This window comes from Salarias fasciatus, chromosome 15 (assembly GCF_902148845.1).
Source record: "Salarias fasciatus chromosome 15, fSalaFa1.1, whole genome shotgun sequence".
Taxonomy (NCBI): domain Eukaryota; kingdom Metazoa; phylum Chordata; class Actinopteri; order Blenniiformes; family Blenniidae; genus Salarias; species Salarias fasciatus.
This window is the reverse complement of record NC_043759.1, coordinates 25,426,808-25,454,619: the sequence shown is the minus strand read 5'-3', so window position 1 is coordinate 25,454,619 and position 27,812 is coordinate 25,426,808. Positions and strand designations below refer to the sequence as shown.

Here is a 27,812-nt window from a genome sequence, read left to right as displayed (position 1 = left end):
ATGAGCCTCGCACTCTGGTCCCACTACTGCTCCACGGTCGTAGTGAGCCGTCGCACCGCGCCGTCGTCCCAGGTCCCGTCTCTTCAGCTCCAGCCGCACCGAGGTGGCTGCCTTCTCCTCCTGCCGTGCTGGACCCCCTCCTGCTCCCTCCGCCACCGATATTAACGCACCCGCACCTGGGCGTCCGCCCCCAGTTCATTTAGACCATAATTAGCCTCAGCTGCAGGGGTCACGTCATTCACAACAGGAAGTAAAGCACGCACCGTTCCATTTCAAATTAAAAGCACCACAAACAAAAGCACAGCAATCCAAAAATTGCAATCCAAAATAAAAAACATGCAAGTGCAAATGTGCAATACTCCCGTTCCGTGACATCCCCCCTTGTTTTAAGGGTGGCAGTCCCTGTCACCTCAGTCTTCATCCGGCCCGCAACCGGGTTGGAGGCTGTCCAAAGTTCACTCGGACGGTACGTCGAGGGTTCTGTGGTAACTCAGGCAGGTTTACAGGATGTTCTGGAGGCTCAGCAGGTGGATCATAAAAAGAACAATAGTATGGGGTCTGGCTCTGTGTACCACTCTCGGGAGGATCATCCGTAATCTTTTCCAGGTCCTCGTGTGCGGATCCAACACAAAGTTTCAGTGAATTCCTGTGCACAGTCTTCTCATTGCCCCCCTTCTCAGGCCTGACCTTGTAGACAACCCTGGTATCGCCAACTTGTTCCAGCACTACATGGGGCTCTGGGTCCCAACCCGGGTGAAGCTTACCCTTACTCTTACGGTTCCTGTCTCTCACCCACACTCGTTCACCTGGGGCCAGTGGCATGGCCTTGGCTTGCCGGTCATAAGTTTGCTTATTGTGACCTGCCACCTTGTCAATGTTCTGTCTGGCTAACTTATAGGCGAAGGAGAGCTTTTAGTGGTGGTCTCTAACCCAGCCTTGTCGGTCATAAGTCTGTGGTTGTCAGTCCACACCCAGACTGACATCAACCGGTTGCCTCAAGTGCCGGGCAAACATTAAAAACGAGGGTGTATAGCCAGTAGAACTATGGACAGTGTTGTTGTAGGCTGCTAAGAGTTCAGGGAGGTACTCAGGCCACTTACGCTGCTTTTCCACCTCAATAGAGCGCAGCATATTGAGCAAAGTCTGATTCATCCTTTCTATGCTACCATTACCAGCAGGATGGTATGGAGTGGTCCTGCTCTTGCTAATGCCATAGAGCTGACATAGCTGTTGGACAACAGATGACTCAAAGTTCGCCCCTTGGTCCGAGTGAAATCTCACAGGGCAACCAAAAACCTGAATCACATGGGACCACATGGCATGGACAGTAGTCTCTGCTGTCTGATCCTTCGTGGGAACTGCCTAAGCGTAACGGGTGAAATGATCTGTCAAAACTAATATATTCTGACACCTATCTGTTGCTCTGCCCAAGGTCAAGTAATCCATGCCTATTACCTCTAATGGGTAGCAGGCGATGAAGGGATGCAGTGGGGCCCTAGGCTGGGTCCTGTTCTGCAAACTGCAAGCGACACACCCTTGTTGGAACTGACGCACCTCCATATTCATCCCAGGCCAGTAAAAAAACTGCCGTATCCTGGAGAGGGTCCTTTCAGCTCCTGCATGGGCGGCTGCCTCATGATACTTCCTCCAGACCTCCTGTCGCTTGATGACTGGGCACACCACCTGCACACATGTCTCAAAAGTTTTGGGGTCTTTGACCCTCCGACACAATACCCCATCCACAAGGTGCAGCTTCTCCCACTGTTGTAGAAGCTTTTGCGACTTCAAAGGTAAAGCCTGTCTTGTAGGACCATCAGGCCTCGACTTTTCAGCCACGTACCTTCTTACTGCTTTGATGTCGAGATCCGCATCTTGAAGGGTCTTCCAATCCTCATCCAGGTATAACCTGACTTCTCGAGTAGCTGAGCTCACCTCAGGAGTCACTGTCAGCTGAGCAACGTTGCAGCCTGTATCAGTGGAGGAGCTGGCAGGAAACCTGGAAAGGGCATCGGCATTAAGATTTTCTTTCCCAGCACGGTATTTCACTTGGTAGTCGAAAGAGGCAAGTTGGGCAACCCAGCGCTGCTCGACGGCACCCAGATGAGCTGTTTGTAGATGGAAAACAGGATTATTGTCAGTGTAGACAATAACCTTTGCTCCCATGAGATAGTCCTTAAATTTTTCCGTGACGGCCCACTTCAACGCTAGGAGTTCCAATTTAAATGAGCTGTAGTTTGCATCATTTCTCTCTGTTGGGTGTAAGCTCCGACTGGTGTATGCGATTACACGCTCCTGGTTGTCCTGCACTTGTGCCAAAACAGCACCAAGGCCTTGGTTGCTGGCGTCTGTGTAAACAACAAAAGGTTTAGTGAAGTCTGCATAGGCCAAGACAGGTGGCTGGGTCAAGGCCGACTTTAATCGTTCAAAAGCAGCCTGACATTCTGGGGACTACTGGATCCGAATCTGTGAGTTTTTCTTAACGGGCACGCCGCTCAACAGGCTATTCAGTGGCCGGGCAATTTTAGCAAAGTTCGGTACAAATCGTCTATAATAACCTGCTAAGCCAAGAAAGGCTCGGACCTCATGTACAGTGGCAGGTGCAGGCCAATCTAACACAGCACAGATTTTGTCTGGGTCTGGTCTTACCCCAGCCTTGTCAACCACATGGCCCAGAAACTTCACCTCGTGTTGAAACAGTTTGCACTTATCCATCCTGAGCTTAAGTCATTGTTGCCAAAATCTTTGGAACACCTCCTCCAGATGCTGTAAGTGGGAGGAGAAGTCAGGTGAATAAATGATCACATCATCAAGGTACACCAAGAGAGACTCAGTTATTTGACCGCTCAAACACTGCTGCATCAACCGCTGGAAAGTAGCAGGTGCATTGCAGAGCCCAAAAGGCATCCGCTCAAACTCAATAGGCGTGGTGAAAGCTGTCTTTTCACGGTCTCTGGGGTCCATCTCAACTTGCCAGTACCCACTAGCAAGGTCTAATGTGGAAAACCATTCTGCTCTGTTCAGACTAGTCAGTGGCTCTTCGATCCGTGGAAGTGGGAATGCATCTTTGTGTGTGACCGAATTAAGTTTCCTGTAGTCCACGCAGAATCTCCAGCTGCCATCCTTCTTCCTGACGAGGACAATTGGTGCGGCCCAAGGACTTCAGCTCTCACGGACAACACCTTTGTCGAGTATATCTGCAAGCAGGGTCTTTATCTCTTTGTACATAGATGGGGGCAAGGGTCGATACCTTTCTTTGATGGGAGGAGCATCCCCAGTGTGAATGCGATGTTGCACCAAGTCGGTGCGTCCAAAATCCTCTTAATCCGCAGCAAAAACCTTCTCCCACCGCTGTAGCAGAGCTCTGAGCTCCAGCTGCTGCTGTGGTGTTAAATGATGACAGTCAGCAGGCTTACTCACTTCTTCAGTGCACTCTTTGTGGTGGGGGCTCTGGGTGTCCACCATTCCCACCTCCACGACACCATCCGGGCCCAAAGTCAAGCTCAGGTCTTGGGACCCCTGGACATCCACGTCTTTCACGCGGTACAACTGGCCCAGCTTCTGGTAGCAATCTATGATGACTGGATATACATGGGGGTTGCAAATACGAACAGGGACCCTCCCACTTCGCACAACCGATAAGGTCCTTGCTACTCCCCATGCTTCTGTTCCAGGCATAGCCTCCAATACCGCTGGGAAGTCAGGGCTGCTTGGCCCCACGCAAGTGCGGCCCCACACAATCATCTCAGTCCTTGGTGGTACCTGAACCTGTTGTTAACTCGCAAGGTGGACAAAGCCCAAGAACCCATTTTCTGGTGTGGTTACGATGGTCCTCTGGCACACAACAAACGCTTCCCGCCATGGCTTCCATTTCTGAGGGGAGAGAGCTGGCTTTCCCTGTTTAACAACAGCATCCCAACATGCACCAATCACATTCATCCCAATGAGCAGTGGGTGGGTGGAGCAATCATCCTTGACAATAACAACACCTTTCCCTGGAATTTTTACACCTTCTACTTCAAAGTTCATTATGGCATAACCACAGAAGGGTATACTGAGGCCATTGGCGGCTTTCAGTGTTAACACCAAGGGGGCTGTGCCTTTCTCAACCTGAGAAAAATGTTGCTCCATTACTTTCTGTTGGATTAGCGTTACCTGTGACCCTGTGTCTAACAGCCCAGTCATCCTGGTTCCACCAACACAGACTTCAATGGTTGGGCACTTCCCCACAAACTGGGTGGTGGCCCCCTGGTGGTTAGCCTCAGAGGCCGCCCCCACTGCTTGGGCCTCAGCAGCAGGGGTGATTAGTTTAAAGGTGTATTGTTGGTGGTACTGGCGTTCTGACAGAACCTTGCCACATGACCGGCCTGTCTACACTGCCTACATATAGGCTTCCCATCTCTAGTCCACTCATTGGCGTCATTTTGGAATCTTTGTCTAGTTCTGCGTCGGTACTGCATGGGGGAGTGTTCTAGTCCAGAGAATTGCAACCACGGTTTGATTTCTCTTATTATTTCCTGGGTGAAGCCTTTCATTTGGTCTTTAACATCATTCATTATCTCTTTCCTCAGAGCCTCTCTCCAGCTAAGTGTAGGTGGTGTACCTTCTTGAGACCCCCCAATGAAAGCGGTGTACGTTGCGTCGATGCCGTCCTGTCCACGTTGCTCCTCCTCCAGGAGTAGAGCTTCATGGTGCACAGCAGCAAAATCCAATTCAGGGTTTCGGCCAGAGGTGGGAGATTGGAGCCTGATCAAGTCATCTCCATGCCATGTTTTTGCTCTGACCATGTCTCACACCAGGTGAATCTAATCAACCCTGCTCCTCAGCTTGTCTGTAGGGTTTGGCCTCCCCAGCTAATGCTCCCATTAAAAATTCAATTTTCCTGGGTTCAGTGAGATTTTGTGCATTTAACATGCCACACATTTGCTCTTTCCAGTCCCCATACTTAATGTCACTGTTTGGCCCATTAAACTTTGGCAGCCAAGGCGCACCGGAATATACTGGCATTATCATCATGCTTAGTTAAAAACAAAACTAAAACAGCCTTTGGATATTACACTGCTCGTGCTTGTGTCCTGCCGACAATGCCACAATTTGTGGCGAGGTGAAGAGTGCAACTCGGATGACAACGCCACCCAGTTTTAATGGAGACTGGGAACTCAGTAAAATACCAAAAAGGCTCTAAAAACAAGGCAAGCAGTGTAAAACCAATAGGCTGAAATGAATGGCTGGTTAAAAGATTTATTACAATAAATCAAATAGATGAATAAAAATAAACAAAGCAGCACAAGACCTAAAATGATGCCAGCAATAAAATAGAAATAAAATACTAAAAGGTCCGCGAGTAAAAACCAAGGAGAGGTCCGCCGCCGGCCTGCCGTGTCAGCTGGCTCAACTCAACCGCAGCACAGCTCCACCGCTGTCCGAGGCTCCACTGCCGTCCGGGTCGCTGTACGAGGCTCCGCCGCCGTCCGGGTTGCTGTCCGAGGCTCCGCCGCCTTCCGGGTCGCTGTCCGAGGCTCCGCCGCCGTGATCCGATTCCCCCGTGGGCTAGGCAACCGGTCCGGACCCTCCTTCCGCGCTGCAGGTGCGGGAGACAGGAACCTGGGGGCACTGACTCGTTCGCGACCGACCGAGCTGGCGCAGCAGCAGCGGTTCACTTCACGTCGCCAGAGTACAACAGATACGGTACTTACACGCAGGGGCAGAGAAACTCTGCCCGCCTGCCGTGATGAGCCTCGCACTCTGGTCCCACTACTGCTCCACGGCCGTAGCCCGCCGTTGCACCGCGCCGTCATCCCAGGGCCCGTCTCTTCAGCTCCGGCCGCACCGAGGTGGCTGCCTTCTCCTCCTGCCGTGCTGGACCCCCTCCTGCTCCCTCCGCCACCGATATTAACGCACCCACACCTGGGCGTCCGCCCCCAGTTCATTTAGCCATAATTAGCTTCAGCTGCAGGGGTCAGGTCATTCACAACAGGAAGTAAAGCACGCACCGTTCCATTTCAAATTAAAAGCACCACAAACAAAAGCACACAGCAATCCAAAAATTGCAATACAAAATAAAAAACATGCAAGTGCAAATGTGCAATACTCCCGTTCCGTGACAGTAAGGTCTCCGGTGCCTGTTGTGGCGGCAATCCCCGAACCCGGTAGTGGACACCAGAAGTAAGGGCTGCCGTCAAGCTGAAGAAGGAGTCGCATCGAGTCCTGTTGGCTCATGGGACTCCTGAAGCAGCTGACAGGTACCGGCAGACCAAGCGAACTGCAGCCCGAGTGGTTGTGGAGGCAAAAACTCGGGTCTGGGAGGAGTTCGGGGAGGCCATGGAGGAGGACTATTGGTCGGCCTCGAAGAAATTTTGGCAAACCGTCCGGCACCTCAGGAGGGGAAAGCAGGTCTCCGCCAACACTGTTTACAGTGGAGGTGGGGAGCTGCTGACCTCAACTGGAGATATTGTTGGACAGTGGAAGGAATACTTCGAGGACCTCCTCAATCCCGTCGCCACGTCTTCCGTGGAGGAAGCAGAGGCTGAGGTCTCAGAGGTGGACTCGTCCATCACCCAAGCTGAAGTCACCGAGGTGGTTGGTAAGCTCCTCGGTGGCAAGGCACCGGGGGTGGACGAGATTCGCCCTGAATATCTTAAGTCTCTGGATGTGCAGGGACTGTCTTGGTTGACACATCTCTGCAACATCGCGTGGCGGTCGGGGACCGTGCCTCTGGATTGGCAGACCGGGGTGGTGGTCCCCCTGTTTAAAAAGGGGGACCGGAGGGTGTGCTCCAACTATAGGGGGATCACACTCCTCAGCCTCCCTGGGAAAGTCTATTCCAGGGTACTGGAGAGGAGGATTCGACCGATAGCCGAACCTCGGATTCAGGAGGAACAATGCGGTTTTCGTCCTGGTCGTGGAACAGTGGACCAGCTCTATACCCTTCATAGGGTGCTCGAGGGTTCCTGGGAGTTTGCCCAACCAGTTCACATGTGTTTTGTGGACTTGGAGAAGGCGTTCGACCACGTCTCGCGTGGTGTCTTGTGGGGGGTGCTCCGGGAATACGGAGTCCGGGGCCCTTTGTTAAGGGCCGTCCAGTCTTTGTATGACCGGAGTAGGAGTCTGGTCCGCATTGCCGGCAGTAAGTCGGACCTGTTCCCGGTGCATGTTGGACTTCGGCAGGGCTGCCCTTTGTCACCGATTCTGTTTATAATCTTTATGGACAGAATTTCTAGGTGCGGCCAGGGGCCGGAGGGGGTCCGGTTCGGGAACCACAGGATTTCATTTCTGCTTTTTGCAGATGATGTTGTCCTGTTGGCTTCATCGAACCCGGACCTACAGCATGCACTGGGGCGGTTCGCAGTCGAGTGTGAAGCGACAGGAATGAGGATCAGCACCTCCAAATCCGAGGCCATGGTCCTCGACCGGAAGAAGGTGGCTTGCCCTCTCCAGGTCGGTGGAGAGACCCTGGCCCAAGTGGAGGAGTTTAAGTATCTTGGGGTCTTCCAAAAACAAAGGTTCTTTTCCAAAGACCAGGGAGGTATTATTTACCTGACGGTTTCGGCAGCTGTCAGCTGTCTGCTTCATAGAGTCACGTGATGTTGTTGTGACGTATCTTGTCAGCTGATTTATACAGGTTTTGGCGCTATTCTCCCACTAGTGGAAGCGGGAGAACAGCGCCATCTGCAGTCCGACTTCTTGAGTACAGCATCCCAGGTGTGTGAAAGCAAAAAGGCCCCCTCATCCCGGTTCACTGTCTCGGGGGTGCACATCGAGAGGGGCCAGCTGAGGTGGCTCGGGCATCTGGTTAGGATGCCTCCTGGACGCCTCCCAAGGGAGGTGTTCCGGGCATGTCCCCTGGGGAAGACCGAGGACATGCTGGAGAGACTATGTCTCTCGGCTGGCCTGGGAACGCCTCGGGATCCTCCCAGAGGAGCTGGAGGAAGTGTCTGGGGACAGGAAAGTTTGAGCATCCCTGCTAAGACTGTTGCCCCCGCGACCTGGCCCCGGATAAGCAGAAGAAAATGGATGGATGGATGGAGTTGTTGCACAGCAGATAGATACTTGTGCAGCCAGAATAAATGCCTTTGCTGAAGTGCACAAGTCTCCTACTACATCTGCACACATACAATAAGCTTTAACAACTTAATAAAACAGCAATATTATTTAGGAAAAGAGGAACATTTTACTCACCAAAATCCCGATTATTTGTAAACAAAATCCATCCTTATTTCCTTCCCTAAAAAGAGTTCAATTGTTGTGTCATATAGATTATCCGTGCGTTTCAGTTCCATAAAGCCAGGGCTGAAAGTCCAGCTTGCCCTGTGGTATTTCTGGCATAAGTTTTATTTCTCTTCAGGTCTTCTTCTTCTTCCTTGGGATAATTGTGGCAGGCGACCAACAACTTAGGTGCATACCGCCACCTACTGTATCTCTTGGTGAATGTAAATCAGAAGGCCCGGATCTGCTGTTGTTAGTGTACGCTAGCTGGAAGGCGCTGAGTCGCCAACTCGAATCTGATTGGTTGAAGCAACTGTCTGATTGGTTGAAGCAGCTGTCTGATGGTTGAAGCAACTGTCTGTTTGACGCTTTACTTGACTTTACTGGGCTATCAGAACAGACTGTGAAGGCCTCAGGCAGATTTCTTTGACCCTGGCAACAGATGATGCCTGAAGTCTGATTGGTTAAATGATTTAATATGAAAAAAAAATGTCTGTAAGCAGCGCAACCACGGGAAAATTATGAAAGGAACCAGAACATACTGTTTGGAATCATTTAGTAAGTATTCATGGACAAAATATAATTTACATCAGTCTGTAATTCAGATACTTTTTAGGCCAGCAGAGAAGGCTTTGCAGGCCCTGACGGCCCACCTCTGTACATGATTACATAATGTATCCTAAACTCATAAAACTGAAGGTCAAGTGTGAAATTAGTTTGTTTCTGTTATATAAGAAAAACAAATAGAGAGAATTAGAATATTGATTCACAATCACTCATATTCAGGCCATTAACCTCACATGCTTATTTTTGGACAGCAAAAAGAAACCAGATCAAACATGAACTGTGTGTGGACTTACATTTACAGTTGGAAGTACTCATCAGTGTCACTAATCCTTTTTGTTATTTGTCACAAATCAATTCAAAGGCATATTTGAAAACACTTTACCTTCATCCTTTTTATGCAACAGCAGTGGATGAAGCTGCTGATGATGGAACTTTTTCAGATTGGCTCTGGAAGTGGAATTTTGTGGAAACTCTCAGGCCCGTCTTCCTGCTGGTGGTGGAAACACTGCTGCTGCGAATGAACACCACTGCCATAGTAAATATTTCTCCTGTGCACGTGTGCGTGTGTGTGTGTGTGTGTGTGTGTGTGTATAGATAGACGATGGTGTCGTGACCTCCAGGCAATATTCTCCTGGGGTCACCTGGAATAACGAATGTCCAACATCCAACAGCACCCACGAGCCGCTGTACATGCTAACTACATGCCAGTGTAAACAAACATCTCTTTTTCAGGGCTTTTCTGTGAAAATGCGAAACTTTTCTGACACAAAAATTAAGCGTTTTCATTTGAAACGCTCTAAGTGAATTCTGTGTTTTCCAGAGATCTATGAGAACGGCTAGGATGAGAACCCCATCTTAAACAAGGGTGAGACTCAGCGTTTGATTGCTTCATTACCAGAGAGACTCTTTCCTGACAGGTCTGCTTTTACTTCTTGCGACAGGGTCGAAGGAAAACCTCATGGAAGGTGACATTTTAATCCCAGTGAGTTTATATTTGAAGCTATTTGTTTTGATTTAAAGAGCAGTTTCCTTAATGTTGTATTGGTAGCGTTATTGTTTTATTGTTCGGATTGGTCTCTTTGCACCCGGCACTACGCGCATTGTTGTCAAATGATTAGGTTTATGATGGCAGATAAAGTCGGTCTTAAAAAATGTTTTTACAGCAGGGGGGGAGGAATGCTCTGCTGGACCAGAGATACAGGTGGAAGTTTCCCATTCCGTACATTCTGGGTGATGATCTGGGTGAGTTTCTCTGACGTGGTAAAACCGCCGTAACTACAAATGTATGAACCCAGCTAAACGAACACTTCAAGGAGGAAGACCCATCATCTTGAAAAGATTTGGATGAGTCTACAACACCAGTCCTACACAATACACCCCTTCAGCAGTCTTATAGCAGTCTTTACATGACCTACCGCATCTACACAATAATCATGATAGCAACACAGACGGGGCAAGGTGGAGGCTTGTACCCTCAACCAGCTGAGCCACAACCACACCTGGCAATCACTCTTGAGCCGAGGGGTTAAACATAAGGCCCATGGGCCTGCGCAAGGCTCCAATGCAGCCTGCCACCCCACAAAGCAAATGGTACAAAGCCCAAACAAACACAACGCCCCACAATATTCTTCTCTACGAATATTGCATGGAAATTCAACTATTTAACGGCCGCTGACTGGATAACAGACAGATGTAGGGTCTAAGATGAAGTCCTCTCTGGAGACCCTTTTCTATTAGAAAACATACAACTTCGAAATTTGACCTAAATGGTTTTAAAAGAACAGAACAACACTGTCCAAGATTGAAGAAAGGCCCACCAGTTTGAATAAACTGGACAGACTGATGGGGAAGTCTGCACAAGGCCAAAGGTATGTAACATTTTCTCCCGACTGCTTCATTCACCCCTCAGACCTGAACGCCAAAGGCTGCATCCATCAGGCATTTGAGATGTATCGACTCAAGTCCTGCGTCGACTTTAAGCCTTACGAGGGAGAAAAGACCTTCATCAAGTTCGAGAAGCGAGGAGGGTACTGTAAAGTGATGGCCGTGTTAATGATTACCTTTAATTACACGTTAAAGTTCATGTCCTTGAGTAAAGGAGGAATCCTTTTATGTAAGCCGGAGCCTAATAAAATGTCCCTGGATGCTGGAAGCTGCTAAAAAATGGCCACCGTTTGTGATCAATGACCTGAGTGAGCTCTTCCCGTCGCCACAGGTGCTACTCCTACGTTGGAGACCAGCAGGTCGGTCAGATCTTGTCTTTGGGAACCGGCTGTGACCACAAGGCCGTCATTGAGCACGAGCTCCTCCACGCACTGGGGTTTTACCACGAGCAGTCCCGCACAGACCGGGACGACTACGTCAACATCTGGCTGGACCAGGTGGAGGAAGGTGAGTCCAGGAACAGAAATTCATTGAAGAGTCTTCTCAACAAAATGGTATTGTAAGATGACCTTTGGGATTCTTAGTGATTTCACTGGAGCTGTACTGATGTTTCTTATTGGGACATTTTTGCGGCATGTCGTTTGAAACCGCTGCGTTCTCTCCAGGAAAGGAACACAACTTCAATAAATACGAAGATAACTTCATCACCGAACAGAACACGGCGTACGACTACGAATCCATCATGCACCACAGGCCCTTCTCCTTCAACAAGAACGACTCCATCCCCACCATCACCACCAAGATCCCCGCATTCCAGAACATCATAGGCCAGTACCTGGACTTCAGTGAGATGGACACGTTCAGGCTCAACCGCATGTACAACTGCAGTACGTATCGCGTCGCCGGTCTGACTCGCTGTCGTCAAGTCTGTGGGTAAAGTTAAAGCAAAGGTCCTGGCCATCTTCTACCCCAGCCGCCCCGCTCACGCTGCTGGACCAGTGCACCTTTGAGCTTGAGAACTTCTGCGGGATGATCCAGCCCTCCACCGACGACGGCGACTGGGTCCACACCAAGAGCAGCGAGGCCTCGGAGGACCACACGCTGCTGGGACGGTGCAGAGGTGTGAAGGGCGATTCAGAAGGAGGTTTCTCCAAACTACTGGAGGAGTTGACTGTTTGTTTGTTTTTCAGATGCCGGGTACTTCATGCACTTCGACACCAAGTCGGGGAATCCTCAGGAGTCCGCCCTGCTGGAGTCCCGCATCCTGTACCCCAAGAGGAAGCTGCAGTGCCTGGAGTTCTTCTACAAGATGAACGGAAGCCCCAAAGACAAACTGGTGACCTGGGTGAACACGGATGACGGCATGGGCGCCGTTCGCAGAATGAGGAAGATACAAACGTTTTATGGTAACGATCCAGCTCGTGCTGCGGCAACATGAATTCAGCCATTAACAGGCCGAAAAACAGAGATTTGCATGTTGGCAAAAGTTAATTTGGTTATTTCTTCAGCTGCTCGGTAACTAAGTCATGAAATTCAAATGAAGTTATCTCAGAACATCCAGAAACAACATAAAGTCCTTCTGTTATGTTGTGTTGAGGTTTCTTTTGGAGGCTTTCCTACATTAGATGCTGCATGATAAATAGTTATAGATTCAAATTTATATCATAAAGCTGCATCTATCACCGAGTTAGTTTAACAAAGACAGAAGGCAGCTTCCTACGATTCTTCCATTGATGAAATATTCTACCAGAGATTATTGACAGAGAGGTACAACCCCTTCTTCAGCCTCAGATTCATACTGATTGGACACATAAAGGGACCACAGACTATACAATACGTTTTTATTATTTCTGAATACTGGAACCAAATCCCATTTTTTAAAGTACGGTAATGATTTTGATATCATCAGCATTGTCATTTCATTTATCAAGTCCTGTTTGGGATGTTTGTACTGTATGTAAATATATGTAAATGTAGCTCATCAGGCCCACTAAGTTATGAACCAAACACAAGAGATCAGTCTGTTCATGTGCCCAAAGTGGTGATAAGGTCTGTGTGGAGCTCAGACCTTCACTGATTTGCATTGTCTTCCCAGATATTTCTGCGTTTTCTGGATTTACATTTCACCTACAAGACACCTGCTGTCTTTGATTTACAACCCAAATGTAACAACATGCAGTCAAAGGTTAGTTAACATGTTGTTCAGTGGGATAGTTTGATCCCATATTAACTACTGAAATAAGCCAGACTGAAGACCTTCTGGGAGAGCTCAAGGCCAGTCTTCTAGTTGAAAGCTGAAAGGCTGCTGCTGTGCAGCATGACTGTAATCAGTGGAGGAGGAAGTTCAGAACCTCAGCACTTAAGGAAAAGTACAGCACAGCAGCAAAATATATACTTAACTAAAAGTAAAAGTATAAGTTCTACATTAACAGTCCTACTTCCAGGTACTTTTTCTCTGTCGATTTGTCTTCCCAGACATTTCTGCGTTTTCTGGATTTACATTTCACCTACAAGACACCTGCTGTCTTTGATTTACAACCCAAATGTAACAACATGATGTCAAAGGTTACATAACATGTTGTTCCGGGGGGTAGTTTGATCCCATATTAACAACTTAAATAACAGTTTTATGGCCCGTTTACAGTCTTAGGGCTCGCAGTGATTTCAAGTGAGAACTCCAAACCTTCATTGTGTTTCCGGTGTTTCTTTATACGACTGCGGTGCTCAGAGCTGCTGACAACGCGACTTTTTAGAAACACACAAGCTCCCATGGAGGAAGTTTTGGAAAACAGCCAGACTGAAGACCTTCTGGGAGAGCTCAAGGCCAGTCTTCTAGTTGAAAGCTGAAAGGCTGCTGCTGTGCAGCACGACTGTAATCAGTGGAGGAGGAAGTTCAGAACCTCAGCACTAAAGGAGAAGCACAGAACAGCAGCAAAATATATACTTAACTAAAAGTAAAAGTATAAGTTCTACATTAACAGTCCTACTTCCAGGTACTTTTTCTCTGTCGATTTGTCTCCTGAGATCAATCTTTTGCTGAAGATCTTGGCTAACAGACAGTTTCCTGGCTTCCCAGCGGATTCTGATCACACGTGGAAGATCGCCCACGTCCCGCTGGAGGTGGGAGTGAAGTTTCGCTACGGCTTCCAGGCAATGCGAGGCGAGCCCTCGGCGTCCCTTGGCGGGATTTACGTGGACGACGTGAGCCTGACGGAGACGCGCTGCCCCAACGCCGTGTGGAGGATCCAGAACTTCTCCAAGATCCTGGAAACGGCCGACACCAGCACGGCCCTCTGGAGCCCCCGCTTCTACAGCCCCGAGGGGTACGGCTACGGGATCCTGGTCCAGCCTGTGTCCACCTACACCGACTTCACGGGGAAGTACACCGCGCTGTACTTCCACCTGGCCAGCGGGGAGAACGACGCCGTGCTGCAGTGGCCGGCGGTCAACAGGCAGGCTGCGCTGGTGGTGATGGACCAAGACCCCGACGTCACACTGAGGATGTCCACGGCTCGCAGCCTCACGACCGCCCTGACCAGTGAGTGTGTTTCATCCTGACGGGGTCTGGCTCATGCAATCAGTTTTCTTTGAATTTTTGGTTTGACCGGATTGGAGCCTCTTGACTGCCAGTTTTGGCCCACTGGCCTCATGTTTGACAAACCAACTGTTGAGTTTTTTTGTTGATAATCCTTTTACATCCTTTATTATTCCCCACAGGGCGAAGCTTATAAATGCACCGCTGAAGTGTTTACCACAGATAAAGCAGCTCATATCCCGCCACACAGTTACAGTCAGATAAACACAACAATAAACCCTTTCGCAGTGTTTTAAAATCCTCTTATCTTGATGTGATCAGCTGTTTTAAGCTGTGTAAAGATCTTTTATTATTATTTAGCTTGGAAAACAGCCACTGAACTCTCACGCCAACTCATAGAAGATACTGACTTTATCAAGATGATTTTTTTAATCATAAACAATGAACATATCAAAGAGTAAATTTTATCCACACATTTTCACAGTGTGCCTGCACAAGACATCAAGTCCAGGAGGAGGCACATCTTCAGTTAGTACGGAGGTAAAAGTGATAATACGGTGGATTTAACAGGAAAAAAGACATTCCAGAAATCACACAGGTGTTTGTCATATCTCTCCTCCTCCTCTGGATGTGCTCCGTAATTCAGAACATTGTTTCCAGCTCTACATTTTCCAAAAGTGTTCTTCATTTTAGTAATCGATTTTATTGCCTTTACAACCAAAACAGACATTTTTGCAACTTAATTTCTACCAAATGATGTTTCACTGGAGCCTCGGAGTGAATTTAAGCTTTAAAATGAAAACGTCTCATAAAGTTTCATTTCTCGATCTGAAACACAGATAAAAACTTTATTCTGCTGCATTAATGGATTTTCAGTTACAATTCAGACAATGAACAACACAATACATTTGACTGTTTTTTTAATCTGATTTTAGTAGTTTCTCTTTTCTTTTTTTCAGCATTTCTTTTGTGGAAAACATCGAAATTTTAACTATTTTACCAGTTTGGGTCTTTTTGTGCCACTCTTCAGATGATTTTAAAAGAGTAATTTCCGACTTTGCCTGATTATCCTGTTGTTTTGTCCCAAGCAACATCAGATGGGAAATTGATCTGGGACAATCCGTCCAAGGTGGGGACGTACGACGCCTCCTGCGGCTGCTACAGAGGTGCATCGTGGGGCTGGAGGAACTTTGTGAAGCACTTCGACCTCAGGCGGCGAAATTACCTGAAAAATGACGACCTGATCATCACGGTGGACTTTGATGGTGAGTGGTTTCCGCGGCGACGCCGTGAAGGCGTGTGTGTGTGTGTGTGTGTGTGTGTGTGTGTGTGGTGCGGTGTGTTAACGTGGGGATGATTTGGTCGACAGATTTGACGTCACTGATCAAAACAGAAGTTCCCATCCAGTCGGAGGAGTGACGTCGCCTCAGAGAGGTGAGATCCTCTCTTTGTTTCACAGCTTTTCAGTGATTATCTATAAAAATGAATTAATTGTTCTAATTAATTTCATCTGTTGCAGGAATGGAAAAATCAGGATGTGGAAAAATAACCTGAAGATGAAACGTCGATGGACAGTTGGAAAGTGTGACTGTTTCACCTTTAGAAACAAAAATAATGGAATTTGTGCGAATGAATGGATGCACACAGATCTGTCAAAACACTGGTATTGATTTTGTATGTTTATATCTATCTTTATTAAATGTATCAAAGAAACAGAATGTGGTGCGTTTGTCAATAAATACTTTTTCAATTGTTGTTTTTTTCTTTGAAGCATTTTTCAGATCATTACTGAGCAGAGCTGGAGAAAGGACTGAAATGTTGTAATTAGGTAAAATTGTCTTTATTTTGCTGAAAATAAAGTATCCTTTAAGAAATCCAAACGTCTAAAAGTGAAAAATTCATTCATTTCAAATTTACTTTTAGAAAATTAAATAACAAAAGGACAAACAGTTAGAAATCCAATCCAACACCAGTTGTTTTATTGAAAAGTTAGTTTATGTAGTATTTAGGACCTTTCAGGACGAAGAAGATGAAACTGTGTTCAGATCATCAGTTCTGTGGTCCATCTTTTTCTTTATTCAGCTCAAACACGACACAACTTGTCATATCCACTGGAAATAAAACAAAATGAAGATATAAAGTAAAACAAAAGTCTAATAAAATATTTATGACTTAACAAAAACTGAGCAGTTCCTTCATGACAAACTGTTTCTATAGAAACTTCAAACAGATCAGTAGTTTTAACTGAAGGAATGAGCACACTGACTGCTGATACAGGAATATAAATGAAATGTCCTGCAACACCAAATACTCTGAAAGTCCTGAGAGACTGAATGAGGGTTCACTCGAACACAATGGAGAAGCAGGTGCCTGAAAACATTTCAAAACCAGCAGCAGCAAATCGTCCAGCTGAGAGCAGAGAGGGAGAAACCTCCGACCATCCCGGGACGGCGAGGAGGCCCTGGTAGAGCGGGAGCAGCGCTGGAGGCTTCAGGAGGAGGAGGAGGAGGAGGAGGAGATCTTCAACCAGAGGAGCGCGAGACAAAAAAATGAAACATTCTCTTCCTCATTTCCTCCTCATGTCTCAGTCCAAATGTGTAAATAAACTCATCCTTCCCAGTGAGTCAATAGTGCGCTCTAAAAAGTAACTCAGAGGAGCTTTTAACACCACTTGATTTCATACATGGATCCAAGTAAAAAATTGTAATTAGTTGAGTTTGAAAAACTTTCTAAGTTTCAAACTTATTTTTTTCAAGTTATGAATAAATAAAAATGTTCCTAATTACATCAACTTCATTTTGCTTGCAATTTGAACTCAAAATTCTTTGTTGATGGGTTTAAAACAAAATTCAAGTTGTTATAACTTAACAAACTTGGCTGGATAATTTGATTTTGTCAACGTTGACTTCACAATTTTAAGTTCCCTCTCGCCACACAGCACGCCTGGACAAGTTGGACAGTGGGTTCGCAGGATGAAAAACCTCGATACAAGCAACATTTCATGGGGAGTAAAATTTATTTCTCATAGTTCTAGTAGGGTAAGGACACCACTTCACCATGGTTAGTGTTGGTCACAGCATAAAGAAAACAGGCTCTTTGAAGAATTTAACAATGATGATGATGGTAGTGTCGCAATGCATCATGGGAGTTTGGGATGAGATATTCGAGATTTAAACATTGATTTCATGATTCATTTTAATGTTCTGATGTTAACAGTGTTATTGATAGTTGTGTTTGGTTGTGTTCTTGTTGTTCATTTAATCTAAATAGGGTAGTTACTTTTCGTGTCAAACCTGGAATGAGAAGTATTGAGCATTTAATCTGGTCCTGCTACGACTTTGAATCTTACAGAGCTCAACAGAACACATATCAGATATTAGAATTGAACAGATATATTAGAGATTATAATTCACTGCAGTCAACAGAGGAAGAAAATTTTCTCAAATTTAAACTATTTGAATTGTTTATATACCAAAAATTTAAACTACTGTGATAATTTCTTTACTGAAAAACAGCAGTGTAGGTATGAGTACAAAAACATTTGTGAGAATTTAGAATTTAAATTGATGTTTGAATGCATGTTTCATGTTTATGTAAAAAATCTTTTCAAATTTATCTTAGATTGTCTTCATCTACAATTTATTTGACATTATAGATGTTTCAATATGATCTGATAAACAGCACGATTTCCCTGATTGGAGAGATAATCTCCTCCTCCACCTTGGAGTATGGGGAGGAGAAGGTCCTGGGCAGGTGGAGCTTCTGCAAGGTCACCCTCTGCGGGAAGATGGTTGCTTTGAAAACTGTTAAAGAAACTAAATCCATTGCTGACCTAAAGAACAAGGTGCAGTAACAGAAAAGTCTCACATTTCGCAGCACATCCAAAAACACTTTCTCTAACATGAGATTTGCTGCGATCTGCTCTGTTTCCAGGCCAACTTTCTGAAGATGATGACAGATTTGGGCTCAGTGAACTTCAACATGGTCCAATGGATTCACTTCTTCATGGTGTGATCTTTACTGCCTGGTGCTGGAGAGGCTGGACGTCAGTCTTGTCCATTTCATGAAAAGTCATTCTCTTGGACTGCTCGGACCATTCCATCGATACCTGGGCTCTGGGCTGCGTCGTAGCACAGATACTGGCAGAAAGTTCAGAGTTCAGGTTTAAATCTCTGAAGGCATCATTCATGGTCTCTCCTTGAACAGCATGAAAACACGCCAGTGGACAATTAACAGTCAATTAACTGTTTAATTCTGAATTATTTAGCTGTTTTCATGAATCAGATCACAGGTTGCAAGGATAATAATGATCTGTATGTCAGGTGACCTGAGTCTTGGAGGGACCTCCCCAGCATCATCCTGTCTGAGCTCCACCAGGCCTAAAAGTTCTCCATCCCATTGACTTGAACTCTTTCTGTGTTTTCTTTAGTCCTATGCTGGTCTATCAGGGACCTTAGGGAACTACTCTTACTTTCTTTATGCCTTTATTATCTATTTGAATACTTACAGCCTTCTTTTTTATTTTGTCCACTTGTTGACAGTTTTGTCAGGGATTCATTCTAAATTCAGCTGAAACAAATATCTAAGGAACCAGGACCAATAATTCCCTTGATCTTCACTGAGAGGTATCTGATCCAACACAACTGGAATCAGTCTGTGGCAGCAGAGAATTATCAAATAAGATCAGCATCAAAGTGATCTTAAATTAATGATATTACAAGATTCGATAGGCTTTTTTTTTTTTAAGGAAAATGAGAATCACTCCACTTTACTGGGTGACATTGTTTTCTTTTAGAAATATAGGTGATCAGGTGAACTTTTATAAAAGTTCACCTGATCACGTCTTCTTTGGCGCCCTCTGGAGGTCAGCAGGAGTATCACTGAGTTTCTTATTGTTACAGTACCTAACTCTTACCAGTAGGTGGAGACAGATACTAACATGCAGACAGCATTTAATTGTCAGAAAGTGACATCTTTAAAGGGGAACGGTCGTTTTTACAATCTGGACCTTATTTCACATTCACAACAACAACATTTACTCACCCGTTTGACTTTCGTGTGATTTGCAGTTGGTTCGGAGATAATTAGATGCTCCCATATCCATATAACGGCAGTGGGCGGGGCACCGACATGCAGCCGTTACAGACGCTCTTTTCTCTTATGTTTGCTGTGGTGTGGTAGATACATGTAAATTTGTTAAGTCGGCATCACTTAACGCTATTGGGAAGTCTGGAAACCGGCTAGATTGAGCAGCTCTCCGGGAACTCTGAAGTGATGATGTCATCACACTGCGCCGTGGCGCACATTCACTCTGTTTGTTTACATGGGAGTAGCGTCTCTGCTCTGCAGTCAGACCACGGCATCTCGATCGGCTTTTTTAGGCAGTCAGAGTTTATTTTCAGCTGGTTGTAACTTTGGTACAATGGTTCCAGTGTGCATATATCCTGGCTGTGAAAGTAAAATGACCAGCTGGACGTCATTGAGCTCACAGGCTCCCACTTCGTGACGGGATTTATTGAAGCTATGGCTAATAGCGCTCAACATGGACCCCAGCATCAAAGTTCAAACTTTACCACATTTGGATTATCGGGTGTGGAGTACCCACTTCACATCTGTGGACTTCTTCCCAGTTCAGGGAAGAAATGAAGGCCAGAAGATCCAGAGAATGAACCTCAAAAAGAATGCCATTCCAGCAGCTGCAGGAGGAGAACAGGTCGAGGTAACGTGATGCTAATGCTATTCATTTTTTTCTTTACTAATGTCTCGAGGCTGGGATGTTTACTGTTTAGTTCATTTGAGCAACAACAAAGGATGATACAAGTATATCTGTCAATGACAAGAGTTGTACATAAAAAGTACAATATTCTGTACACTGTTGCTCAAAAGGAGTAGGGACAAGTTTATAACATTCTCGCCAACTCTAGACATTAGTAAAGGAAAAAATGAATAGCATTAGCATCACGTTACCTCGACCTGTTCTCCTCCTGCAGCCGCTGGAATGGCATTCTTTTTGAGCTTCATTCTCTGGATCTTCTGGCCTTCATTTCTTTCCTGAACTGGGAAGAAGTCCACAGATGTGAAGTGGACACTACACACCCGATAATCTAAACGTCGAAAAGTTTGAACTTTGATGCTGGAGTCCATGTTGAGCGCTATTAGCCATAGCTTCAATAGATCCCGTCACGAAGTGGGAGCCTGTGAGCTCAATGACGTCCAGCTTGCCATTTTACTTTCACAGCCAGGATATATGCACACTCGAACCATTGTACCAAAGTTACAACCAGCTGAAAATAAACTCTGACTGCCTAAAAAAGCCGATCGAGATGCCGTGGTCTGACTGCAGAGCAGAGACACTCCCATGTAAACAAACACAGTGCGCCACGGCGCAGTGTGATGACATCATCACTTCAGAGCTCCCGGAGAGTTGCTCAATCTGGACGGTTTACAGACTTCCCAATAGCGCTAAGTGATGCCGACTTAATAAATTCACATGTATCTACCACACCACAACAAACATAAGAGAAAAGAGCGTCTGTAACGGCTGCATGTCGGTGCCCCGCCCACTGCCGTTGTATGGATATGGGAGTAGCTAATTATCTCCGAACCAACTGCAAATCACACGAAAGTCAAACGGGTGAGTAAATGTTGTTGTTATGAATGTGAAATAAGGTCCAGATTGTAAAAACGACCGTTCCCCTTTAAAAAGAAAATTGATCCATATATATATAATCTGTAGTTGTATTTCTAACTGTTTGCCATTTTTTTCGAAAAGTACATTTGAAATGAATGACTTTTTCACTTTTAGACGTTTGGATTTCTTAAAGGATACTTTATTTTCAGCAAAATAAAGATAATTTTACCTAATTACAACATTTCAGTCCTTTCTCCAGCTCTGCTCAGTAATGATGTAAAAAATGCTTCAAAGAAAAAACAACAATTGATAAAGTATTTATTGACAAATGCACCACATTCCGTTTCTTTGATACATTTAATAAAGATAGATATAAAGATACAAAATCAATACCAGTGTTTTCACAGATCTTTGTGCCTCCATTCATTCGCACAAATTCCATTATTTTTGTTTCTAAAGGTGAAACAGTCACACTTTCCAACCGTCCATCAACGTTTCATCTTCAGGTTATTTTTCCACATCCTGATTTTTCCATTCCTGCAACAGATGAAATTAATTAGAACAATTAATTCATTTTTATAGATAATCACTGAAAAGCTGTGAAACAAAGAGAGGATCTCACCTCTCTGAGGCGACGTCACTCCTCCGACTGGATGGGAACTTCTGTTTTGATCAGTGACGTCAAATCTGTCGACCAAATCATCCCCACGTTAACACACCGCACCACACACACACACACACACACACACCGCACCACACACACACACACACACACACACACACACACACACACACACACACACACACACACACACACACACACACACACACACACACACCTTCACGGCGTCGCCACGGAAACCACTCACCATCAAAGTCCACCGTGATGATCAGGTCGTCGTTTTTCAGGTAATTTCGCCGCCTGAGGTCGAAGTGCTTCACAAAGTTCCTCCAGCCCCACGATGCACCTCTGTAGCAGCCGCAGGAGGCGTCGTACGTCCCCACCTTGGACGGATTGTCCCAGATCAATTCCCCATCTGATGTTGCCAGGGACAAAACAACAGGATAATCAGGCAAAGTCGGAAATGACTCTTTTAAAATCATCTGAAGAGTGGCACAAAAAGACCCAAACTGGTAAAATAGTTAAAATTTCTATATTTTCCACAAAAGAAATGCTGAAAAAAAGAAAAGAGAAACTACTAAAATCAGATTAAAACAAACAGTCAAATGTATTGTGTTGTTCATTGTCTGAATTGTAACTGAAAATCCATTAATGCAGCAGAATAAAGTTTTTATCTGTGTTTCAGATCGAGAAATGAAACTTTATGAGACGTTCTCATTTTAAAGCTTAAATTCACTCTGAGGCTCCAGTGAAACATCATTTGGTAGAAATTAAGTTGCAAAAATGTCTGTTTTGGTTGTAAAGGCAATAAAATCGATTACTAAAATGAAGAACACTTTTGGAAAATGTAGAGCTGGAAACAATGTTCTGAATTACGGAGCACATCCAGAGGAGGAGGAGAGATATGACAAACACCTGTCTGATTTCTGGAATGTCTTTTTTCCTGTTAAATCCACCGTATTATCACTTTTACCTCTGTACTAACTGAAGATGTGCCTCCTCCTGGACTTGATGTCTTGTGCAGGCACACTGTGAAAATGTGTGGATAAAATTTACTCTTTGATATGTTCATTGTTTATGATTAAAAAAATCATCTTGATAAAGTCAGTATCTTCTATGAGTTGGCGTGAGAGTTCAGTGGCTGTTTTCCAAGCTAAATAATAATAAAAGATCTTTACACAGCTTAAAACAGCTGATCGCCTCAAGATAAGAGGATTTTAAAACACTGCGAAAGGGTTTATTGTTGTGTTTATCTGACTGTAACTGTGTGTGGCGGGATATGAGCTGCTTTATCTGTGGTAAACACTTCAGCGGTGCATTTATAAGCTTCGCCCTGTGGGGAATAATAAAGGATACAAAGGGATTGTCAACAAAGAAAATCAACAGTAGGTTTGTCAAACATGAGGCCCGTGGGCCAAAACTGGCAGTCAAGAGGCTCCAATCCGGTCAAACCAAAAATTCAAAGAAAACTGATTGCATGAGCCAGACCCCGTCAGGATGAAACACACTCACGGGTCAGGGCGGTGGTGAGGCTGCGAGCCGTGGACATCCTCAGTGTGACGTCGGGGTCTTGGTCCATCACCACCAGCGTAGCCTGCCTGTTGACCGCCGGCCACTGCAGCATGGCGTCGTTCTCCCCGCTGGCCAGGTGGAAGTACAGCGCGGTGTACTTCCCCGTGAAGTCGGTGTAGGTGGACACAGGCCGGACCAGGATCCCGAAGCCGTACCCCTCGGGGCTGTAGAAGCGGGGGCTCCAGAGGGATGTGGTGGTGTCGGCCGTTTCCAGGATCTTGGAGAAGTTCTGGATCCTCCACACGGCGCTGGGGCAGCGCGTCTCCGTCAGGCTCACGTCGTCCACGTAAATCCCGCCACCGGACGCCGAGGGCTCGCCTCGCATTGCCTGGAAGCCGTAGCGAAACTTCACTCCCACCTCCAGCGGGACGTGGGCGATCTTCCACGTGTGGTCAGAATCCGCTGGGGAGCCAGGAAAACTGTCTGTTAGCCAAGATCTTCAGCAAAAGGTTGATCTCAGGAAACAAATCGACAGAGAAAAAGTACCTGGAAGTAGGACTGTTAATGTAGAACTTATACTTTTACGTTTAGTTAAGTATATATTTTGCTGCTGTTCTGTACTTTTCCTGAAGTGCTGAGGTTCTGAACTTCCTCCTCCACTGATTACAGTCGTGCTGCACAGCAGCAGCCTTTCAGCTTTCAACTAGAGGACTGGCCTTGAACTCTCCCAGAAGGTCTTCAGTCTGGCTGTTTTCCAAAACTTCCTCCATGGGAGCTTGTGTGTTTCTAAAAAGTTGCGTTTCCAGCAGCTCCGAGCACCGCGGTCGTATAAAGAAACACCGAAAACACAATGAAGGTTTGGAGTTCTCACTTGAAATCACTGCGAGCCCTAAGACTGTAAACGGGCCATAAAACTGTTATTTCAGTAGTTAATATGGGATCAAACTATCCCACTGAACAACATGTTAATTAACCTTTGACTGCATGTTGTTACATTTGGGTTGTAAATCAAAGACAGCAGGTGTCTTGTAGGTGAAATGTAAATCCAGAAAACGCAGAAATATCTGGGAAGACAATGCAAATCAGTGAAGGTCTGAGCTCCACACAGACCTTTTCACCACTTTGGGCACATGAACAGACTGATCTCTTGTGTTTGGTTCATAACTTAGTGGGCCTGATGAGCTACATTTACATATATTTACATACAGTACAAACATCCCAAACAGGACTTGATAAATGAAATGACAATGCTGATGATATCAAAATCATTACCGTACTTTAAAAAATGGGATTTGGTTCCAGTATTCAGAAATAATAAGAATGTATTCATGAATATAGTCTGTGGTCCCTTTATGTGTCCAATCAGTATGAATCTGAAGCTGAAGAAGGGGTTGTACCTCTCTGTCAATAATCTCTGGTAGAATATTTCATCAATGGAAGAATCGTAGGAAGCTGCCTTCTGTCTTCGTTAAACTAACTCGGTGATAGATGCAGTTTTATGATATAAAGTAGAATCTATAACTATTTATCATGCAGCATCTAATGTAGGAAAGCCTCCAAAAGAAACCTCAAACACAACACAACAGAAGGATTTTATGCTGTTTCTGGATGTTCTGAGATAACTTCATTTGAATTTCATGTCTTAGTTACCGAGCAGCTGAAGAAATATCCAAATTAACTTTTGCCACCATGCAAATCTCTGTTTTCGGTCTGCTGATGGATGAATTCATGTTGCCTCAGCACGAGCTGGATCGTTACCGTGAAACGTTTGTGTCTTCCTCATTCTGCGAACGGTGCCCATGCCGTCATCCGTGTTCACCCAGATCACCAGTTTGTCTTTGGGGCTTCCGTTCATCTTGTAGAAGAACTCCAGGCACTGCAGCTTCCTCTTGGGGTACAGGATGCGGGACTCCAGCAGGGCGGACTCCTGAGGATTCCCTGACTTGGTGTCGAAGTGCATGAAGTACCCGGCATCTGAAAAACAAACCAACAGTCAACTCCTCCAGTAGTTTGGAGAAACCTCCTTCTGAATCGCCCTTCACACCTCTGCACCGTCCCAGCAGCGTGTGGTCCTCCGAGGCCTCGCTGCTCTTGGTGTGGACCCAGTCGCCGTCGTCGGTGGAGGGCTGGATCATCCCGCAGATGTTCTCTAACTCAAAGGCGCACTGATCCAGCAGCGTGAGCGGGGCGGCTGGGGTAGAAGATGGCCAGGACCTTAGCTTTAACTTGACCCACAGACTTGACGACAGCGAGTCAGACCGGCGACGCGATACGTACTGCAGTTGTACATGCGGTTGAGCCTGAGCGTGTCCATCTCACTGAAGTCCAGGTACTGGCCAATAATGTTCTGGAATGCGGGAATCTTGGTGGTGATGGTGGGGATGGAGTCGTTCTTGTTGAAGGAGAAGGGCCTGTAGTGCATGATGGACTCGTAGTCGTACGCCGTGTTCTGATCGGTGATGAAGGTGTCTTCGTATTTATTGAAGTTGTGTTCCTTTCCTGGAGAGAATGCAGCGGTTTCAAACGACATGCCGCAAAAATGTCTCAATAAGAAACATCAGTACAGCTCCAGTGAAATCACTAAGAGGCCCAAAGGTCATCTTACAATACCGTTTTGTTGAGAAGACTCTTCAATGAATTTCTGTTCCTGGCCTCACCTTCTTCCACCTGGTCCAGCCAGATGTTGACGTAGTCGTCCCGGTCTGTGCGGGACTGCTCGTGGTAAAACCCCAGTGCATGGAGGAGCTCGTGCTCAATGACAGCCTTGTGGTCACAGCCGGTTCCCAAAGACAAGATCTGACCGACCTGCTGGTCTCCAACGGAGGAGAAGCACCTGTGGCGACGGGAAGAGCTCACTCAGGTCGTTGATCACAAACGGTGGCCATTTTTTAGCAGCTTCCAGCATCCAGGGATATTTTATTAGGCTTCGGCTTACATAAAAGGCTTCTTCCTTTACTCAAGGATATGAACTTTAATGTGTAATTAAAGGTAATCATTAACACGGCCATCACTTTACAGTACCCTCCTCGCTTCTCGAACTTGATGAAGGTCTTTTCTCCCTCGTATGGCTTGAAGTCGACGCAGGACTTGAGTCGATACATCTCAAACGCCTGATGGATGCAGCCTTTGGCGTTCAGGTCTGAGGGTTGAAGGAAGCAGTCGGGAGAAAATATTACATACCTTTGGCCTCGTGCAGACTTCCCCATCAGTCTGTCCAGTTTATTCAAACTGGTGGGCCTTTCTTCAATCTTGGACAGTGTTTTTGTGTTCTTTTAAAACCATTTAGGTCAAAGTTCGATGTTGTACGTTTTCTAATAGAAAAGGATCTCCAGAGAGGACTTCATCTTAGACCCTACATCTGTCTGTTATCCAGTCAGCGGCCGTTAAATAGTTGAATTTCCATGCAATATTCGTAGTGCAGAATATTCTGGTGCGGTGTGTTTGTTTGGGCTTTGTACCATTTGCTTTGTGGGGTGGCAGGCTGCATTGGAGCCTTGCGCAGGCCCATGGGCCTTATGTTTAACCCCTTGGCTCAAGAGTGATTGCCAGGTGTGGTTGTGGCTCAGCTGGTTGAGGGTACAAGCCTCCACCTTGCCCCGTCTGTGTTGCTATCATGATTATTGTGTAGATGCGGTAGGTCATGTAAAGACTGCTATAAGACTGCTGAAGGGGTGTATTGGGTAGGACTGGTGTTGTAGACTCATCCAAATCTTTTCAAGATGATGGGTCTTCCTCCTTGAAGTGTTCGTTTAGCTGGTTTCATACATTTATAGTTACGGCGGTTTTACCACGTCAGAGAAACTCACCCAGATCATCACCCAGAATGTACGGAATGGGAAACTTCCACCTGTATCTCTGGTCCAGCAGAGCATTCCTCCCCCCCTGCTGTAAAAACATTTTTTTAAGACCGACTTTATCTGCCATCATAAACCTAATCATTTGACAACAATGCGCATAGTGCCGGGTGCAAAGAGATCAATCCGAGCAATAAAACAATAACGCTACTAATACGACATAAAGGAAACTGCTCTTGAAATCAAAACAAATAGCTTCAAATATAAACTCACTGGGATTAAAATGTCGCCTTCCATGAGGTTTTCCTTCGACCCTGTAGCAAGAAGTAAAAGCAGACCTGTCAGGAAAGAGTCTCTCTGGTAATGAAGCAATCAAACGCTGAGTCTCACCCTTGTTTAAGATGGGGCTCTCATCCTCCCCGTTCTCATAGACCTCTGTAAAACACAGATTTCACTTAGAGCGTCTCATCATCTCCATAAGCTTTCAAGCCTTTCCTGAATAAAGATGATACTCGTCACGTACCGTGCACTACAGGAGGAGCCGGTATCTGTACAAAGCAAAACCGGCAAGAGTCAGCATGGAGACCATGTAACGAGCGCTGGAGACACACGATGAATCCATACTTACAGCGACGGAGCAGGCCAGGACCAGCAGTCCACACAGCAGCAGGAGTCTCTCCATCACCATGTTGAGCAGCAGCAGGGAAACCGTCTCGCGGTAGAGGTGTGGTGAGACCTTAAGACGCGGATGGGCCAGCTGTAAAGACCGACTGCAGGACTTTGACTGATTGGTGTCGCGTTTTATACCTGCCTGTGTTCGTTGGTCACACCCGAGTCTCCTCTGCTCTGCAACAGCTCAGCAGTGATGTGTTAATGTTTGAAGATTTTGTGTGGTCAGCATTCAGAACTTCTGCCACGCACAGTGCCTGCAGGCTGATGGGGCGACGCGAGGTTCGACTGAACCTCATGTTACCAGGTTCAGCCTGTTCTGTCGACTCAAGCTCCCTTTACATGACGTTTCAAATGAAAACGCTTAATTTTTGTGTCAGAAAAGTTTCGCATTTT

General features: G+C 46.0%; 1 protein-coding gene and 1 pseudogene across 1 annotated transcript; one reads left to right on the top strand and one right to left on the bottom strand.

The window, feature by feature from the left end:
• On the top strand, positions 1 to 15,754 carry LOC115401498 (meprin A subunit alpha-like; annotated as a pseudogene).
• Positions 15,755 to 21,456: 5,702 nt separating this feature from the next.
• Positions 21,457 to 27,435, bottom strand: LOC115401497 (meprin A subunit alpha-like). Its single transcript, XM_030109751.1, has 13 exons — positions 27,376 to 27,435; positions 27,271 to 27,295; positions 27,138 to 27,182; positions 27,021 to 27,061; positions 26,760 to 26,835; positions 25,975 to 26,092; positions 25,611 to 25,786; positions 25,231 to 25,452; positions 24,998 to 25,144; positions 24,712 to 24,927; positions 22,962 to 23,415; positions 21,689 to 21,873; positions 21,457 to 21,506 (listed from the first exon to the last, which is right to left on the bottom strand). Exons 1-13 carry the CDS (start codon positions 27,433 to 27,435, stop codon positions 21,457 to 21,459), a joined length of 1,815 nt encoding a protein of 604 aa, XP_029965611.1.
• Positions 27,436 to 27,812: the final 377 nt, after the last annotated feature.